The following is a 21,823-nucleotide window of genomic DNA, read 5'->3' as shown; positions in this document are numbered from 1 at the left end:
CAGTGTTAAAGGCTGTATCGTGACCTATAGTTGGTTTGTGGGGAGTTGTCTCAATGGCTATCATACCGTAATTTTTCATTTTTACATAACTAAGGATGCAGGACAAAATAACCTTTTATGTAAATGAGACAAGCCAATGCTAAAACAACTGCATACCAAATAAATTTATCTACCTAATAAATAATCTACCTTTACATTACTTTTCTATCTTGTACTATTATATGTGAACTTAGGTTTTGTTATGAAATGGCTAAAAGAAACTGATATCATAATAGCACTTCTTCATTTATTTACAAATTTATTGGTTGTAAAAGCATTTCAACATCTGTGTAAAATCCTCACATAAAAAAACAATGGTGTTACATAACAAAGAAAGAAAACAATTGATATGTGTATTTCTCTAAGTAGATAATCGCTAAGGACGGAATCATTTGGTGAGTATCTAACAAAATCAATAATAAATATAAACATTGCTGACATTGTTAGATAAGTACAAAGCACAATGATCATGATTATAACAAAGCATGATCATGATTGCAATGAAGCACAATCATGATTATGATGAACAATCATGATTATAACAAAGCAAATCATGATTATAACAAAACAAATATATTAAAGAAATAGATACATAGAAATGTCTCCTGCATAATGATTAGGACTTAAAATATAAATTTTAAGGCTGGCAAGGGAAAGTTAAATATCAATATCAAACTGACAAAGGATATTGCAATCAATACACTGACATCAGATACAAAGTCTATAAAAATATACACATGTATAGCAATTCAGAAATTGACTATCACAAAAGCTGACCATACAAAAAGGATCAAAATGTGAGCCACATCACTCATGTATGTTCATCTTCAACATTGATTGAGATCATATGTGTTCAACCTTTTACTTTTAGCAAATGAGAAAAGGACCCAATGCAACTGTGAAATCTTGGTCAAAACCCTTATTTGGTATACTGTTGATTTGTGTATTTTAACAAACATCAATTTTCATGGGTTGAGCCTGAGGAAAAATGTGTTTTCCTGGATTTGTTAAGTATGCAAAGAAGCCTATAAAAAATTGTACTTGGTTGCACATTAAAATTAATGGTTTACATATTCCAACAAAAATTGGTACATGTATCTCAAAATAATAATGAATCAACTGTACAAATTAGACAAATCAATTCATTATGTAGTTGCACTGATGTGACCAATAAATACCCTAAACTAAACTTTAACCAACCTTAAACGAAAAAACTTTAACCTGATATGGGCAGAATGAATGGACGAAACTAACAAATTTAAGGATTCACCGACTTGAAAATATAATGCCACAATATTGTTATTGGTAAGGCATCACATTTGTTTGTAAAAATCTATGCCTATATATTTTAACACCAAAAAAAGATCTTTATTTCCGATATGACGTCCTTCAAACACTTTGAGTACACACCCGCGGTAAAAAATGAATATATTGTTTGGGCTGCTCTAATCGTACTCCCATGTCATGCTTTTTTATGAATGAGATACCTGAAGTCATAGAACGAGGAAGTTAGAATATAACCATTTTACTTGAAGATACATGCTTACTAAAACAAAATTCATCACAACAAGAAAACTTTATCAAACCATGCTAAATGTGGTATAAGCTGATTTTTTAAAAACATATAAGACATTATAAGTAAATTATCATTTCAATTCACCCACAACTATCTAAATACATTATTGTAAAAACTTAAATTGTACTATTATGCATATTTTAGGGGCCAGCTGAAGGATACCTACGGGTGCGGGAATTCTCGCTACATTGAAGACCCATTGGTTGCCTTTGGCTGTTGTTTGCTCTATGGTCGGGTGGTTGTCGCTTTGACATATTCACCATTTCCTTTCTCAATTTTAAAGCATGTCACTAATTCAGTTTTCTCCGTTCTTTTACGTCAATTCAAAAGTGTGTTTATTTATGGGAACGGCAAATATTTGCCTTCACCTAGAACGCTTCCATCCAAAACAATAGCCGTATTTGTCCTTTTAGAAACTGAAATTAATCGTTAGAAAATTTTCTAGAGATTCATTTTACTAGTTTAGGAAATGCTAATTTTATAATGAATGGATGAATATTTTAACTAAAATATTTACTTAAATTTCACTGGTTTAGGAAATGCTATCTGATGACTGGATAAAAATTTAAACAAGAAACAAATTCCTTTGAGAAATATTCAACTAGAAAAACAAAATACCTTAATTTAGCAATGAGAAGAAACTAAACAATAGTGGTGTATTTAAATTTAGGTATCTTTAGCAGAACTTGTACAATCCACATAGGTCAATAATTACATACAGTAGTGTCTCAACCTTAATTTCACAAAAGAAGACAAAATTAAAACTGCACAAAGATTCCAGTAGCACCAAGAAACAGGTTATGAAATATAGATACTACTTGTACAGTAATTAATCATGTTACAATAATACAGTAATGCTACTGTCAAAAATAAGAAAAAAATTAACTTCATGATACACTCCCGCTCAATTTTTCTTGAAAATTGAGGTATTGCATTTATTCCAGAAAATGTTTATATTGCACATGTAGTTGATATGATTTTTTATATTAATCATTTTTACATGACCCATATATGCTATCCACTGTTTTAAATTAATAGAATTCTTAAAAAACAATCACAGGTATGATACTTTTCTTTTCTTGCTGTTTCTAATTAAGGAATGATTGTATTGCCTTTTTTTTTTTACAATATCAATCATTGATTTTACAATTTTAAATTGAAAACAGATATTTTAGACACTAAAATCTATTATTGATGTGTCCAAGTCAAAAATATATCTTGTTAAATCCTATTGAAATGTAATAACTAAACCAAGTCTTTTAAATGAATTTTAACATTAAGACATCCTTTCCAATGTACAGAGCAATCCGGCAGGAAAATTATGAAAATGATTCCAATCAAAAAAGCTGTTACAAATTAGTTGTAAGACAAACTGTTTTGTAAAGAGAATTTTACAGTTAACAGGCTATTATTTGGAATTAGTTTTAATTATGGAATTTGCATAATTTCTTGTGCTGGAAATTTTTAATAAATTCCATGTTTATTCTGTACTCAAATGTTCTGTGCTGCACACAATACTTTCCTTTACAAAGAAGATAGTACATTTTCAATAGAATGTACTGTGCTGCACACAACACTATCTAACCAAAATACATTGTATGGAAAGTGTTATGATCCACTCAAAACATTATAATACATTTTTTTACCAAATAAACATGAAATTTATTAAAAAATTCCAGCACAAGAAATTATGCAAATTCCATAATTAAAAATAATTCCAAGTTCAAATAATAGCCTGTTAGGTACAATTGATTTCTTTTTCACAATATATACCAGCATATAAACAAACTTAGAGATTTACAGTTCATGATCAAAAGATATAGAATATTTCTTAATAACTCACCATCTTTAAAACTTAAATTTGTGTAGGTATATTTAAGGAGCATCTATATGATTAACAACCATAATATTGGGCACATGATTAAATATAGACATATAGAAATTACACAAAAGTTTGATTAATAGCACTTAACAACTAAACATACTACTCGTCACAAAAGTATAAAAATAATACATATATAATCACATGATTTATGGCAATTCAAAAAAATAAATGTGTGATATGATTTACTTAATAAGTAGCTTAATATATATAGATATATAGAGCATTCAAATGAAAAGAATATATAAATGACGGGAAAATAAGATTAAAATAATTAAGAACACAACTGGAATGTTAATTGTAACACCATCTCATAACTTGAAAATACCATTCATAAAACATTCTCTTTTATATTGGTGTCCAAAATAAAACTAATATAAAATTAGTTATAGTTTGTCTATTGTATTTTACAATTGTGGAATTATTAGTAATAGCATTTCATTATCTCACAATACATAGTTTTATGCAACACTCATTGTTAGACTTTTCTGTAACTTATCTAAATAGAAGGAACTACTTTTTGAACATCTTATACCAAAGTTGAAAATGAAAACAAAAGATACAAGCTGCACAAAAAGAACCATGTCATCTCAATTAGGCAAATATACATAAAAGTGATAAACAGTTCATTTTAAATACTGTTATCATCTTTTATATAAAAAAAAATCAGTGAAATTCTATTTAAATATGAGCACAAGAACTAATTAAATACCAAATCTTTATTCTTTGTATACAAGTTTTGCATAGCATTTCAAACAATTGCCTTTCATGATTTGAGTATTTAATTTTTGGAATTGAAGTGATGAACAATACAAATATATTTTTGTGTCTTATTTCACCATGCATACACTTTTCTCTTACTGTCAGACCAAACTGATATTGAGGAGTGAATATAGGTACCTGAGTTTAATTTTACAAGTAACATTCTACTTGATAAGGTTTATTTTAGGGTTTTTCTTCTATGTAAATTATCCATATACACAATTTGTATTAAAGGAAATTAGCTAAAGTAAGTAAACTTCAGGAATATGTTTGCTAAATCAACATGGAGCACAACTATCACTGAAATACTTTTTGCAAGTAAATAGAAAATTCAACATACTCTTTCTTTGTAAATATCTTTTTTTTGGATGAGGATTGTGCTCTATGTTATTTTTTCACATATAGGTTTCAAATTTTCAAGACTTTGGTTGTTTTCCTCATGCCATGTTGTCCAATTTAATAACCTATAGGCTTCAAATATAACCCCCTTTTCCACAGAACTCAGCTTAACTTATACAGTGAACAGTGAAAGTTAGTCTAATGACACTAAATTTCAATGTAAGAGATTTCATATATATGGTATAATCTAGGTTTCAATTCATTCAAATAATTGTATTTCACAAAAGTATATAAACTTAAAAGTACATTTACCTATTGGACGGTTACAAGATGGAACAGCACTTCACAAACAGAATATTACATATAATTATACCACAACATTAATAACCATTTTAAATGGTTCAGAAAACAAGCATCAATTATTTCCTAAAAGTTCTGATTTTAGTCTATTAGCTATGGCTTTTCTCATTGCTAATTTTTTCTCCTCTTCTGGATCTACTTTCTTCGGTTGATCCCCTTTTAACGCTGACCTAGCATTTCTTGCTGATACAGGTCTTTGTGGTTGTGTTTGCTCTGCAGCTAAAAGCTGTTTTTCTCTTTCTTTCTTTTTCATTGCAACCAGTTTGTCTCTTTGTTGTTTTAAATATTCTTGTCTTTGCTTTAATTCATCAGGACTAAGTTTAGATAAAGCAGCCTAAAAGATATAAAAAGTCGCTTTAATTCTAAAATATATGCACCAATTGTGATTGAAGCACATAATATTTGATCAAAATAGTTAAAATACCATATAACTACATGAATATGGAAGTGAAAATCCCCTATTAATTTTTTTAGTTGAACTTCAATATTACTACATTTAAGAGGATATCATTTTTTTTTTATATAATTGACTCAAACTACCATATAACTGTATTTTATAAGAAGGGGATATTAATTTTTAAGTTATACTACTAGACAGCTAGATGTCCTTTTTTTATTTAAAACTGAACCGCTTAATATTTACAATGATTACCATTTCAGATTACTTCTTTTCTTTTGTGACTGATAAATCCTTTTGAATATTTAAACTAGAGGCTCTAAAGAGCCTGTGTCGCTCACCTTGGTATATGTGAACAAAGGAAGCAGACAGTTCATGACAAAATTGTGTTTAGGTGATTGTGATGTGTTTGTACATCTTACTTTACTGAACATTCTTGCTGCTTACAATTATCTCTACCTATAATGAACTTGTCCGTGTAGTTTCAGTGAGTAAAAATTTACAAATTTTATGAAAATTGTTAAAAATTGATTATCATGATTATAATTGACAATAACTTCTTAGGGGGTCAATTGACCATTTTGGTCATTTTGACTTATTTTTGAGTCTTAAATTGCTGTACATTATTGCTGTTTACAGTTTATCTCTATCTATAATAATATTCAAGATAATAACCCAAAACAGCAAAATTTCCTTAAAATTACCAATTTAGGGGCAGCAACCTAACAACGAGTTGTCCGATTCATCTAAAAATTACAGGGCAGATAGATCTTGACCAGATAAACAATTTTATCCATGCCAGATTTGCTCTAAAGGCTTTGGTTTTTGAATCATAAGCCAAAAACTGCATTTTACCCCTATGTTCTATTTTAAACCGTAGCAGCCATCTTGGTTGGTTTGCCCGGTCACAACGCAAATTTTAAACTAGATAGCCTAATAATGATTCTGGCTATATTTGGTAAAATTTGGCCCAGTAGTTTCAGAGGAGAAGATTTTTGTAAAAGTTAACTTAGATTTATGAAAAATGGTTAAAAATTGACTATAAAGGGCAATAGCTCCTAATGGGGTCAACTGACCATTTTGGTCATGTTGAATTATTTGTAAATCTTACTTTGCTGAACATTATTGCTATTTACAGTTTATCTACATCTATAATAATGTTCAAGATAATAACCAAAAACAGTAAAATTTCCTAAAAATTAACAATTTAGGGGCAGCAACCCAACAATGGGTTGTCTGATTCATCTGAAAATTTCAGGTCAGATAGATCTTGACCTGATAAACAATTTTACCCCATGTCAGATTTGCTCTAAATGCTTTGGTTTTTGAGTTATAAGCCAAAAACTGCATTTTACCCCTATGTTCTATTTTTAGCCATGGCGGCCATCTTGGTTGGTTGGCTGGGTAAAAAAACACAAATTTTAAACTAGATACATCAATGATGATTGTGACCAAGTTTGGTTTAATTTGGCCCAGTAGTTTCAGAGAAGAAGATTTTTGTAAAAGTTAACGACAGACGACGGACGCCAAGTGATGAGAAAAGCTCACTTGGCCCTTCTGGCCCGGTGAGCTAAAAAAAGAGGGTAGGATCATTACAACATGAAAATTAGTGAAATTGTGAATTGTTAAATAAAAAAACATTGAGAATGACAAACAATTTTCACCGACACCTTTTTATGTGAAAACACTTTTAACACAAAATGGATACTTATTTCCAAATGCACAGTTAAACTTACATGAGCTGCATTTAAGTTAGCAGCATTGGAACTAGATGGTATATCTGTTTTAGCTTGTGCTAACCAGTTAGCAGCAGCTTCTGAACTAGACACATTATCTCTACTAGGTGTTACAATCACTGATGGCTGAAATAACAAGAATTCTCTAATTCCTCGTCAATTTATCACTTTCCGCACCCATTGTATAAAAAATTTTTAATCAATGTGTGATTTGTTTGATCTCGGTACTTTATTGGTTAAAATCTGATTATGACGTGAAAATTTCTTGCTGTTCTCTGAAATTCCAATTGTGACGGCATGAAAAAAGGCCACCATGTCTGATGATGTCACATAGAAAGAACACATCTTTTTGCAAATCATTTGAAAAGAAGGAATAAGTTTGCCTGCATAATTTTAGAACATCATTAGAGAAACAGATTCCACCACCAAATCTCGTGTAAAACGATATTTATTCACTCTCGACATTTAAATTTTAAATATTTAAAATGCTAATGCAAGCCTAACGTTTTAAATTTTCAAATTTAACTGTCACGAGTGGATAAATATGGTATAACACTCGCTGCAGTTGTAGAATCTATATTTATAAAATAAGAACATAACAAGTCATATATATATATGTAAACTTATATACTTTTTTATAATCTCTTATATAAACTCTTTTTATAGTGTCTCTTGTTTTATATGTGAAGTTGTAATATTATGTAAATATTTTATAAGAGGTGAGACTCAACTAAAATACTGTCTGGTCTTGTCTGTCTATGAAATTGCATTAAAATGACAAGAACTCACAAATTTAAAAACATATCAAGAACAAATGACATTAAATTCACCATGGTGTGATCTACATTTGAACTTGACATGGGATACCTTTTGCAAACGATTGCATATATTTACCTGTAATTTACTTTGAGTTTTTATCCCGATCTTCATTTTTTTTTTTTTTATTAAAATCTTATTATTTTGATAGACGATTTATACAAAAATAAAAGGAGTCTATCTTCATTTATACAAACATTTAAAAAAACCAAAGCTTTGAATAAAATACAGATGGTCTTTCGTGGAAAGGAACATTCTGACTGTAAAAACCATAATCTGGAAAAAAAACACTGAAATATATTTTTTTAGGTTTATTTCAACAGTTTCAGCAGAGAAGATTCTTTAAAAAAGTTCAGAAACATATGGCAAGTAATGTTCATACCTCATATTTGTCATTTGTGTTAAAAATGTACATAATTCTTACCGCTGCTTTCAAGTCGGTTTGCTTTACTGGTTTTGCTGGTGGTGGCTTGCTAGTTACAGGTTGTGCCACAGGTTGTTGTGGTTGAGTTGGCTGTGCCGCCTGTGGTTTTGGTTGAGATATACTTAAGGCAATCAATTTATCTTGGACAGGTTTGGTTGGTGTTGATCCCTGAGATAAATCTTGAATTGCCTGAAAAACAAGGTTGATTTAACATTCAAAGACTCTAATTATGATGAATGGAAGATGATCACTAAATATCTAAAACATCACTATCTGAATATAGATTATATCAAATGGCTGGGTCCTTTACATCCATGTTCAATTGAATTCTTCTGTTGTAACATTTAAGTGTGCTGGATCTGAGGACATTCAGGATGTTATATGGAGCCTCTCAATATATTTCACTCTCCCTTTAAAATAAATTGCCTCCTGAATATTTAGTAAATAGGCAAATTATTTCCTCCTTACTCATCTTATTGACTATCATTATAAGTAAGTGGTCCAAGGCTTTTTTTAATCATTCACTTTGAGAATATTTTATTCATATACAGATACAGAAAGTAATGTACATGATGGCTACCCAATTTTGTTTTGTTTTACCTAAATAAATAAAAGAAATACTTTACCTGTTCATATTTTTTATGTTCTTTTGCTTTTTCATTTTGTAATCTGTTCTGTTCTAATACCATAACATTTGCTAATTCCTCTTTTTCCATAGTTTTTCTCTTCTTTTCTTCCATTTCATATTCTTTTTTTGACTGCCTGTATGAAAAATGAAGAAGGTCATAAGTTATTTTTACAAAGATTAAAACATTGAACACTTATTGATGACCTTCTGATATTGTCTGTTCTATGGTCAGGTTGTTGTCTCTTTGACATATTCCCCATTTCTATTCTCAATTTTATTCAAATTAACACCTTTGAATTATATCTTTTGGATAGATGATTCCATTTTCCCTGCCTTTTTTTCTATTCATTTCTTCCCATGTACACTTCACAGAAAATTCAGTGACATCCTCTCATCCATATTATAGCTATTCAAGTGCATGCATCTCTCAGATTAAGAAAAAGGACAAACCATATTTTTATAGAAGTGTTGATTGCAGTATCATTATATTTCATAAAATAATGTTAATTGAATTTCAGACATACCTACCTTACATTATACAAGTCTATGAGTGTTTGAGGGGTTGTACTGCACTTCATTATAATTTTTTAAGTTCACAGTTCTTAATTTTTACTCTGAACCTTTTTCAGTGTTAAAAAACATTGCTTAAACTTTTGACAAGAAAACCCTGAATGTTACTTACTCCATTACTTTAGCCAGGAGTTCTTCCTCTGCCTCTTCTGCAGTTTTTGCTTTTTTTGGAGGAGCAGTTGTAAAACTGTCTGGGATACTGCCTGTAGTTTTAGCCATCATTCTTAATACCTGCTCTTGGAGCTCAATATTTTTTAAAGTCATTATTCTTACAAACATACTAAAATCATCCATAGCTAAAACCATTTCAAATATCACCTTAAAAAAAATAATATTATCTTATAGCAAACCCTATTGAACCTTTCTATAGATTCACCTGCAAGTTACCTGTCCATTTAAACTTTTGTAAGTTCTATTTTCCCATCTAACAAATACAACAGGTATTGTTCTCTGTATAGTTTATTCACCAGGACCTTTAAATTTCTTCTAAGAGAAATATATCACTCATTGATTAATTTACCTGAGTAAAAAATTTATCTGCTAAATTAGATGGAAATAACATGTGTACTATTTATAAAAAACTGTATATGAGTTTGAATGTATTATATTTTCAATCTGTTGAATGTAAACACTGATTCAAACATTAATAAAAGTTGATTGCTAAAAAAATTTAACATTAATCCTATTTCCAAAAACAAATTGATTAAAAAAAAACTAAAAATGTTGATGTTTACATATGAAGGCCTTCTTAAAGTCATAAGAAACGAGTGACCGGTGAAAAATAACGTTCTTCCAATTCTTAAGCCAATGAATACAAACATCATAAACTTAGTCTTTTGTGCTCGAATTTATCATTTTTTTCGTGTAAATTTCGTATAATCGTCAATTTTTTTTTTCAATCGGTCAGTGTTGTTGTGAAAATATGGCAGGTAATTAAAGTTCGTGTTTTGAAGCCGAAGTTTAACGATTGTCACCTGTTTGTCAACAATTGACGAAAAATAAACAAAAAGCATGGAAATTGAGCACGTGTTTAACATGTAAATTCAGATAATAGTTTATTTTAAGGATATCCATGCGTATTGTGGTCACCGGATTTTTACGAGATGGGTCACACTGAGGTCACCTTGCATACGGAAAATATATCGGGGGAATTGCTTGCTGGAAGGAAGCAATTCAAATAAAGTAAACTTCTTCTAAACATGAATAAATTAAAGAATTTTCTTCAGAAAAAAGTATATGTGCATAAGTTTTACAATGAAAACTATCCATTGAGTTATAAAAAAAATATGCATTATTTTTTTTTGATTTGAGGTTTCTTATGACTTTAAAAGTATTCTATAACTAAACAAAAACTAAAAAATGCAAATTTTCATATGAACAATACTTTTTATTTTAAAAACAAACTGTTTATGATTAAGTTATTATTTATTTTGAACATATTGAAAAAAATATTATAAATGTTTAATAAACACGAAATCACAGGCATTTTTTTTTATGTGAAACATGTAATTTCTATCAATTTAGCAGATAAATTTTCTACTGAGGTAGATTAATCAATGAGTGATATATTTCTCTTAGAAGAAATTTAAAGGTCTGAGTGAATAAACTATACAGAGAACAATACCTGTTGTATTTGTTAGATGGGACAATAGAACTGCCAAAAGTTTAAATGGACAGGTAACTTGCAGGTGAATCTATAGAAAGGTTCAATAGGGTTGGCTATAAAATTTATATTTTGTTGTTACATTTTTAATTATCTCTTAATTGATACAGAAGCTCTTACAGATAAATCATGGACATACATGTCACAGTCTTCCAAATGACAATGTTTGTCAACTTTTTGTGTTATTGCAAAAACTATAGTAGATATACATGTAGTGAAAATGCAAACATTAAATATGATAAGCAGAACAATACCTAACATTGAGATCTACAAGCTAAGTCAATAACTACTTTTAAGGAGTTTTACTTATGCATGTTATGATTTGGACAATATTGACTTATGTCATTGTCTTATTCCCCCTATCAACATGATCAACAATTGAAAGACCCAAAGTGATGAGAAAAGTGCTAGCTTACTTATCCAAACTTTAAGGTTTATAAACATTACATACCTGAAATATTTCTTTAAGATCATCTTTGGCATTCATTTCTTTAAATGCATTGATGATATCTTCATGAGACAGTTTGGAATCTTTTCTAAAGCCATCTAACAATGTGTTTATCTGAAAATCAAATAGATATTTTCTTTAAATAATAATTTCTTTCAAACAAATACCAATATCATAACCAATTAAGCTTGTTTACATGGATATACTATATCTATGAATAAATAAATTATCTGGCACATATTTTATAAAACACAAAATACAATGGGAGACTGTAATGTGTTTTTTGGTGCAAACAAAAATCTTTCATTCAGATGTATATTCTGATATCCTGTGTTTAAATTAATTAAAGATGTCTTATTTCTTATCATTGAAAAATGCAAGACATCTTCCATATAAAAAGAACAGTCATTTTTGCTGACTGTGCTATCGTAAAACTCCCACTGATTCGAAGAAAAAAAGTTTAATCTTTCAAATTTCTTCAATTGAATAAATTGCCCTTGACCACTACAAGTATTGATAATTTTTCCTCATCTTTCTACCACTATCCTTTCAGTCAATGTAAATATCATTTTCATAATTTACTTCATTTACACTAATAATACAGTGAAAATGTTTAAACCAATTACACAAAATACAATCTTTAGAAATGCCAGAGTTTCTGATTGTATACTTGACAGGTTTCATTGTACTGATATAAATCTTACCAAATCATGATATGATGTATGCTGTTCTCTGTACTCCTTACAGTCTTCTATACTGGGGTCAAAAACTGAAGAAAAATACAATTTCTGGTTAAGTAAAGTGTTAACACATACAATTAGGTAATGTTACATTTACTCATGCCCTTTGATGTGCCTAGTGTTTTACTCATTGATGAAGGCATACAGTGACAAATATTTGTTAACTTTTATGTCATTTGGTCTCTGGTGGAGAGCTGTCTCATTTGGCAATTATACCACATCTTTAATTTTTTTTTCTACCTTACAATGTTGACTTTATATGTAGTTTTTCAAATTACAATGGGAATAAACATTGTCTTCTTATACACAAAATCAGATAAATAATTTTCAATGTATCTGCACTATCAATATCTTATGGCTAGCAGATTTTGTGTAGACATCTGGCATCTGCTGTTGTTTTTTTCTATTGTCGGGTTGTCGTCTCTTTGACATATTCACCATTTCCATTCTCAATTTTATAGCTATAATAATTCATGACTTAATATTAATAAGTATGATTTTGTGTACCGAGTCCATACCAAAGCTTATATAATTATTTGTCTCTAAAATCAATACTTTTACAACAGAATTACCGGATTAGATTCATTAATGATTGTGTCTGGATAGTTATATTAATTCAATTGTATTAATATAATAGCTATTGTATAAATTTGCTACTTTTATTATGTAATAAACTTGATATTTGCATTTTATGTCAGTGGAAAACATAAAAGTCTGACATTTTATATCTGTTGGAGCTATTTTCAATTTATTTAATTATATGTTTGACGTATTAACTCAAAATAGTTTTCAGTAAAAATTCCTGGTACAAATGCAAAATCTGATATAAGTCAGACATGTAATAACTACCTGTATATTTTCACATTAGTTAGTCAGATTACATGTACATGTATATACATTTCCATAGAAAGTCCAGTTGTTCATAAATATACATTCAAATTTAAATTTAATCATTGGCAACTTTATATTTTTGAAAAGAGAAGACGGGTCTGCATGGATCAGCAAATTGAATCAAATGTCTGATTTGGATAAAGCAGTACATGGAAGATCTGAAAACACTTGCTTCACCATGGAAAAAAACTGTTCGAACACATTTTTGAATTTTAAATTTGCTTATTGAGTTCATTTGTTCATCAATGAATTTTTGGAAATATTAAAATCACATGTTTCAAGTACAGAATATACCTCCATATCACTTTAGAACTGAAATTTTAAATAAATGAAGTACAGTCTTAACCGTAATTTTGATTTAAAAATGATACAAATGTATAAATTCACTGTTCAAATATTGACTTCAAATTACAACTTTGAAAGTACAGTATATATGATAATAAACTAAGTTCAATGTTGTTAGTAATTTTGATAGTACATGTATAATGCAAATGTTGAAAAAAAAGTGACAATTGATATTTTAAACATGCATATTGTTGTGTGTTTGTTATTTCTACATTGGCTAAAGGTATGGGGGAGAATTGAGATCTCAAAAAACATGTTTAACCCCACTGCATTTTTGCACCTGTCCCAAGTCAGGAGCTTCTGGCTTTTGTTAGTCTTGTATGACTTTTAATTTTAGTTTCATTATATATTTCAAAGTTTAGTATGACGTCCATTATCACTGAACTAGTATTCCTTTTTGATAAGGGGCCAGCTGAAGCATGCCTCCAGGTGCAGGATTTTATCGCTGCATTGAAGACAGGGCTCACACTACTTCAGAATCATAGGGAGAAGTGACTTCTCTTTTTGAAATTGAGAGGGAGAAGTGGTGCGATTTGAAAGAGAAGTGCTTGTTCACTCACAGCACTACAATGTTTGGTTTTTACTGTAATTATGTAATACATATATATATGTATCTTATTTTTTCATATTGTTTAATTTATACCTGCAGGGAATACAATTAACATGAATAAAGTAACTAATTTGTTAAATTTTATCATATCTAGTTGCACAATCATGTGAATCCTCTTGCCAGAAAAAAACAATTAAATATCTGGCAATAATATTTTTTTTATCTATATCAAAGGGGAAAAGAAAGTTGTTACATGTGTATATTAATTAAAATTCAATAAAAAAAACTTCTCTGTTATCATGTTCATGAAATTAAGTATTTCTCATTAAAAAGATATATATATTTAACAGCTAAGCTTTGACATAGTATAATTATATTAGTGTAATAGTCCCATAGTTGAGCAACTTTAACTTATAAATTGAAACATGGCATATACATGGAAATATATAACATTTAAGAAATGACTGTAATATTTTTTCTGTCTTTTCGAAATAACATAAAAATGTGGTACACATTTAAAAATAACACGCTACACTGGTTATTTAGTGTGCACCACATTTTTGATGTTAGAATAGACAGAAAAATATTACAGTTGGCCTGGTGACATCAGACTGTCTACAGGTGTAATACCACCATTGATTTTCCCCTATTAGTCTTTGTTAAATTTGCACTTTTCAAAAAATTGTGCAGAATTTATCTTTGTTTCAAATAAAGAAATACTTGGCATGAGTAAAGTTTTATCCTGTCCAGTTCTATAGAAAAAGTTTCACATAACATTTCATTGCATATAAGAAAATAACCATCATTGGAAGTTAACCAATCAAAGTTCTCCCCTTATTCTATCTGTGTACAAGATTTAGTCACCATGTAACCTCAAGATTACAAAATTTTCTATAGAAATCACAAATAAAAAATAATGGTGTTTTGAAATACCCAAGACATATGTTTATGACACAGAAATAGTTTTACTGCAATAAAATGTAGGATTAATTACCTACAACGGTCAAATTCAAGGGAATATTTTTTTAGACCTACTTTCGTATGCAACCGGATGTGACGTACCATGATTTGGTGGTATTACACCTACATGGATAAAGTTAACTTGAACCATCTATAATGACAGCTCAAACAAAACATAAATTGGTTTAATGAACTATATACCGTTGGTTTTCCCGTTTGAATGGTTTTACACTCAGGGTTCTCACTAAGGATTTTTGAAGGCGAGTCCAGGGACTCGTCATTTTTGGCCATGGTGAGTCCAACAGCAAGAATAATCTATTTTATTGCAATATAATGTAATATTTTATCCTCCATGGCCTAACAGAGCAATGAAATGACATTAAATTCAGATTACTTTTTAAACTTTTGCTATAAAATGATATTTGTGTTTAACTGTGTTCAGTTTATACAAAATTTTACAATCTTGATCCATCTATGGACTCACCAGTTTTGAAAATGGTGAGTCAAGACAGATTTTGATGAGTCCAGGACTCATGGACTCGCCTTAGCAAGAACCCTGACCAGTGATCGGGAAGGACTAGTCCGAGATTACTCTGACGTCGGACTAGGGAAGGACGTGCGCCCTGCGCCTATAGCGCATATTCACCAGAAATGGCGCATAGAGTGACAAATGTAAGCGCCCACGTGGCGCACGATATTTTTCACATCGTTTCGAAACGTTTAGATATCGTCAAATAGTTTTCCGATCGTGTTCCGTGCCGCCATGTGTGTGTACACAACTGTATAATGTTCCTCCAATCATAGGAGCACCTATATATTTTAGGATGTCTCGGGTGTTTTCCTATGGTAATAGAACCATGCGGTTTAACGTCTCGGGTGTTTTCCTATAGAATATTAGAACCATGCGGTTTAACTGATAACCCAAAAAACGCAATTAACCATCATTCATGATATAATTTTTTATAAACAACTTTACATTTGTGAATTTGGCTATTACAGACGAGATTTAACTCTAATAATAATCTTTTAATTTAGTTTAGCTTGCTATTATTTCGTTTGAAAACCCCTGAAGCCTTTTTATGAATATGGTTTTTGTCTCCATAAAACGCGCTTAACTGTCCTTGTCATTTTTTGGTCTTCGGCTCGTTTTGACATTTTGTAAACATGACTTCTGCGAATTATTGTTTTGTTCTATCAATTAATGGTACTCTCTACTGTTATTCTTGTCATCTTGATGAGGTATTAATAATAACACAAGAAGTGCAGAGGACGTTCCTGAATGTCCTCTAAAACGGAACGTCTAGAATGAGTATGAAATCGACGAAGACCCAAATTTAATGTTAAAAAGAACATGAACATGAACAAGCCAAGGCAACAGTAACAGTGTAAACATTGTAAATAAAGGTTTATCTTTAATATTGTCCGTTTTGGAAGAAGTTATTGTTTATTCATTGAAATTACAGAATCACAGGAACAATATTATTTAAAATCATAAAGGTAAACTTGTACCAACACCTCTTTTCCAAAACATGAGAAAATAATGATACTTTTTATTTTTTTACAGAAGTCAATAAACGTATTTACACTTTTGGTATTTAGCTGTATCTTGCCTCCAAATGACCTTAGATCGACTCCGAATCACCTTTTGACGTCAAGCAACAATCACTTTTAAATTGTGACATCAAATATTTTAAATTATGATGTCAAAGTTTACGGGAACCTGTGTGATTTTACGTAATGGCGGACAAATTTGCATACAAGTGTAAACACGTCTATTCGAATGGCCCACTCATTTGACAACATGGCCCATTGAATTTATTTTTGAGGGGCCCTGGGCCCATAGTGAAAAAAACCTTCCAGATCACTGCCTGACACTAGTAATTTTGGGGCCCTTTATAGCTTGTTGTTTGGTGTGAGCCAAGGATCCGTGTTGAAGGCCGTACATTGACCTATAATGGTTTACATTTTTAAATTGTCATTTGGATGGAGAGTCACAAGTCTCATTGGCACTCACACCACATCTTCCTATATCTATATAAATATTTGAAAATTGCTTAATGTTTTATTTTACATGACAATATAAGTTGCATGTTGCTGAGTTTTAAACGAGTTATTATAGAACTTAATTGTTAAGCAAAAAACTTCTATAACAGGTCAAAACTTTATAAAATGTGGGGAAACAACCAAGGCCCAACTGGTTCCATGGTAGTATGAGATTACTGTGACGTCTAACAGCTGTCTTGCCAGACAAGCTGGAATCATGGGGCATCAGAGCTCATCCAATATCAAAAAGTGGATATTTGCCCGTCCGTAACTGCTGGAGCTGACTGAAAGCATTAGATCAATATAAATTGGACCTGAATGTGTTCTTACTTCATTTACCTCTCTATTTATGTGAGTTTTACCTACCTACCTGGCTCCAGAATTAACAAAATGGCGCATCTATATAGGAAGGGCAAAATATCCATTTTTTACATGGGACAAGCATCCCTGCTTCAGCTTGTCGGCAAAACAGCTTTGGTCATCAGAGTAACCTCTGACTAGCTACATGGGGGCATTGCCATACACCTTATCACTATTTGTCCGCCATTACTGGATATCACACAGGTTACAGTAAAATTTTGATGTCATAAAACAACAAATGAACAATATATCTGACAATGTCCGACGCCACAAATGGAAAGTGAGTGTTGTATGAGGTCAAAAGTTCAAGCGGCCAGGTCAGCAGGGAATAGAGATAAGTAGTCTGAGATTACTCTGACGTCCAACGGCTGTTTTGCCAGACAAGCTGGGGCCGTGGGACGTCAGAGCTCGTCCCATATCAAAAAGTGGATATTTGCCCACCCAAATTAGATGGGGCAATATGCGCAATTGTTATTCCATAGGCCGTAATGGTAACGTTTTCTTCTGTTGCTCAGGCCATATCGTAAACTTGTATATGTATGATGGCTTGTTTCGAAGCTGAGACATTTTTACATATGTGGTTAAATTTTCGGGGTACGAAGTGTGATTCATTTTTCCGTAATTTAGCAAACCCCGAGTATCCTTTTGCGATGTCGCTCCTCATGGTAAAAAATCCCAATTTTAACACAATAAGTTCTTTGAAATTTTAATACTTTGAACACATTTCATAGCTCCATGGTTTTTACACATTTATTCTGTGTTCCCTTATTTTCTAAATTAACACTAATGGTTCAGCTCAGTTATTTGTTTATCATAGAAATGTGTCAAATATCACTACACAGAGATTTTTTGTTTACACGTGACTTTTGTGTTCCTCATTTCAAGGCGCATTAGGGGTATTGTCCCATATTGAAATCCATAGTTCTGATTTTTCCAAATATTTTTAGGTGATCTTCATCGGTATGACATTCTGAATAAATCTGTGTATTTTTGTCCATTTCTGAAAAAAAATAAAGTCATTTCAGCACTATATGGCAATGACACTTTTATCGCTATATTCATTTTTTTTTAATACAACGTGCATGTATAATTAATTTCTTCCAGTATACCTTTACTAGTCAAAACAAGGACAAAACTTCTGATGATAACCTTAAATAACAATACACAGACCCTATTAAAGCATTCTATAACATTTTCTTGTGTCTTAAAGTGCATTTTGACAGAGAAATTATGCAAAAATGTAGATTTCATAAAAAAAAACCCAGCAAAATAACTATTCTTACTAGTGGACATCTGGTATATAATACTGTGGAAACCCCTCAAAACTACTGGGAAAGTCATTCTTATCATGTAATTAGAGTGCAATGAAGTGCAAATTTTCAAAACTTGTCCATTCACATAATTCTATTTGAGAAATTAGGCTTTTTACATGTATTTCAGTGAAAACCCTTTATCAGTGAGAAATCCACATGAGGTATTAAAGGAAACATTGTGACATCACACGTATTATGGCGTCATTAAATAATGACAGATCAAAATAGTGCTAATTAGAGTTTGCAGTGTTACATGAGAATCAGTTGACGCAAGATTTAACTCGAAATGTTGAGTCGAAAAGACCAGTAACCAAGCCTTTTCATTTAATAGCAAGACCATAGCAACAGTTTTCATATAAGCATATTTTTAACATACCGACTGTAATTTCATTTGCACAAATACCATAAATTAATAATTTAGAGCTTACCTAATAAATCAAAATGCTTACCAGTTATTCAGGACTTTTTAAAACCTTTAGTTTGTCATCTCATATTTAAAAGTAATGATATGTCTGGAACTGAAATAAGACAAAAAAAATTAACTCAAACTGTGTTATCATTTAATTTAAATACATAAGTATTATTGAGAGAGAAAAATCTAATTCTTGAAAATGTTATCACAAAGAAAGAAAAATGCTTCTCCCTTGTGGCTTAGCCACCTTCATTTAAACTGTTTATATTAGAAGCAATGAGTAGTAGCTAACTAGCTTAATACATGTAGTTGAATAGCAATATTGTGTTCAAGAAGGTTTGACCCTCCCCCTTTTTCACTGAGAAATGACAATATCTTGTGTTTTGCTCGTGTGCATTAACAATAGTAATTCGTGATTTTCTTAATACATGTACATGTTTTTTTTCTGTTTATTTGCATATGATATCTACTGACCAGGGTCAAATCATTGGATAAAAGCACATGTATGATGTATCTCACTTTACTCGTGTGAAGTGTGTTATCTCCCTTGATTATAAGCTATTCCTGTAGACCAGAGTGATAATTGCATAACAAAGACTATATTGTGTCATGTTTACTTACAATTTATTTATATTACATGTAAGTTTTTTCTTGCCTTTTTCAATTGAATAAACAATTCATTTCGGATCTCTCGGGGGTAAACAAAGTTAGGACTGTGCCTAAAAAAAGTGTTCAGCCCCGTGCCAGTAATGCATTTAAAAGTGAAAATTTTATTGAATTTTTGCTGTTCTTTATCAATAATATTTATCTGAAATCATTTATGATAACTAGGTATAAATAAAAAACTACTAACCATCATTTTAACAATTTTCTGTGGTGTACAAGGTGAAATTAGCTTAAGACATCTCTGGATCCTAGCTCACAAGATGGGGCAATATGCGCAATTGTTATTCCATAGGCCGTAATGGTAACGTTTTCTTCTGTTGCTCAGGCCATATCGTAAACTTGTATATGTATGATGGCTTGTTTCGAAGCTGAGACATTTTTACATATGTGGTTAAATTTTCGGGGTACGAAGTGTGATTCATTTTTCCGTAATTTAGCAAACCCCGAGTATCCTTTTGCGATGTCGCTCCTCATGGTAAAAAATCCCAATTTTAACACAATAAGTTCTTTGAAATTTTAATACTTTGAACACATTTCATAGCTCCATGGTTTTTACACATTTATTCTGTGTTCCCTTATTTTCTAAATTAACACTAATGGTTCAGCTCAGTTATTTGTTTATCATAGAAATGTGTCAAATATCACTACACAGAGATTTTTTGTTTACACGTGACTTTTGTGTTCCTCATTTCAAGGCGCATTAGGGGTATTGTCCCAGATGTGCTGATTCGTCATTTCTGGTGCCGACTGACAGCCTTGGAATTATATAAATCGGGCATCAATCTGTTAATTTTTCATTTATCTCTCCATTTATGTAAGTTTCACCTACCTGCCAACCTTTATTTTCTCATAATTAGACAGTTTTCACAGAGACCCATTGATTTCCACATTTTGCCTTTAATTTTCAAAGATTATCACGTGACCACGAGAAAACATTGGTGATTTATGCAAATGACCATAATGCATAAAGTCAAAATGCATAAACCGACGGGTCTCTGTAAAAACTGTTAAAATATAGAAAAATAAAGGTTGGCAGGTAGGTGAAACTTACATATATGAAAAGATAAATGAAAAATGAAGAGATTGATGCCCGATTTATATAATTCCAAGGCCCTCAGTCGGCTCCAGAAGCGATGAAGTAGCGCATCCATTTTGGGTGGGCAAATATCCACTTTTTGATACGGGACAAGCTCTGACGTCCCACTACCCCAGCTTGTCTGGCATAACAGCGTTGGACGTCAGAGTAATCTCGGACTAGAACGAGCTCTGACGTCCCAAGGCCCCAGCTTTTCTGGCAAAACAGCCGTTAGACGTCAGAGTAATCTCGGAACTGGAAATTTCATTTTATTTTTGTGTCTCTTTGTTGGTTTTTCGTTCATTTGATTTATCATAACACAACTGGTGACACAAGTTCACAAATGAAAATGAACAGAGTAACGTAATTACTTGAGAAAACTTTGTTTATATTTCTATAACTATGGTGACTGTCTGAAAAAATACATACTTATACAATTTGCTTCCATGAAGGTTAAAACTGGAACCTGAAATAATGGATTGCCAAGAAATGTAAGAAGTTCATCGTAAACCCAGTCTGACCTAGCCATTTTGGAAAGAGTGCTTGTCAACAAGGAAGTCTCGCGTAGTTACCCGAGAATCTAAGCGGTGTTGTGAACACTTCTTACAGATTATTTTGTTCTGGAAAGAAATGTTATAAAGAAATTTGTTAGAATAATCATCATGTTTATTATTTAAATGTTTATACAAAAACAACAGAATTTTTATATAGAATATGCATCAATCAATATTTCTACTCAAGAATATTACTGTTAGTTTACTAACGTGGAACATTTTTTGGACATTATTATGTCTGACACCGCTCTGCATCCGCAACATTTTCATTCGG

General features: G+C 31.0%; 1 protein-coding gene and 1 long non-coding RNA gene across 2 annotated transcripts; both read right to left on the bottom strand.

The window, feature by feature from the left end:
• Window positions 1-269: 269 nt before the first annotated feature.
• On the bottom strand, window positions 270-21,632 carry LOC134711998 (cilia- and flagella-associated protein 36-like). The gene is made up of 8 exons (XM_063573076.1): window positions 21,425-21,632; window positions 12,345-12,409; window positions 11,644-11,754; window positions 9,642-9,847; window positions 8,958-9,093; window positions 8,332-8,520; window positions 7,092-7,217; window positions 270-5,292 (listed from the first exon to the last, which is right to left on the bottom strand). The coding sequence occupies exons 1-8, from the start codon at window positions 21,522-21,524 to the stop codon at window positions 5,014-5,016; spliced, it is 1,212 nt and encodes a 403-aa protein (XP_063429146.1). The 5' UTR covers window positions 21,525-21,632; the 3' UTR covers window positions 270-5,013.
• On the bottom strand, window positions 17,983-20,634 carry LOC134709599 (uncharacterized). The gene is made up of 3 exons (XR_010105995.1): window positions 20,108-20,634; window positions 19,292-19,360; window positions 17,983-18,529 (listed from the first exon to the last, which is right to left on the bottom strand). It is a non-coding gene; the product is annotated as an uncharacterized LOC134709599 (long non-coding RNA).
• Window positions 21,633-21,823: the final 191 nt, after the last annotated feature.

This window comes from Mytilus trossulus, chromosome 3 (assembly GCF_036588685.1).
Source record: "Mytilus trossulus isolate FHL-02 chromosome 3, PNRI_Mtr1.1.1.hap1, whole genome shotgun sequence".
Taxonomy (NCBI): domain Eukaryota; kingdom Metazoa; phylum Mollusca; class Bivalvia; order Mytilida; family Mytilidae; genus Mytilus; species Mytilus trossulus.
The sequence above is the reverse complement of the archived record's forward strand: the minus strand, read 5'-3'. Positions and strand labels throughout refer to the sequence as shown.

What these genes read in the sequence shown, in the direction of transcription:
- LOC134711998 (XM_063573076.1), bottom strand. Translation starts at nt 21,524, where the DNA reads ATGGCTAGGTCAGACTGGGTTTACGATGAACTTCTTACATTTCTTGGC. An exon ending in CATGGAAGCAAATTGTATAA is followed by an intron (nt 12,410 to 21,424) that starts GTATGTATTTTT and finishes ATTTTTCTTCAG; the next exon opens with TTTTTGACCCCAGTATAGAA. An exon ending in CTAACTTAAATGCAGCTCAT is followed by an intron (nt 5,293 to 7,091) that starts GTAAGTTTAACT and finishes TATATCTTTTAG; the next exon opens with GCTGCTTTATCTAAACTTAG.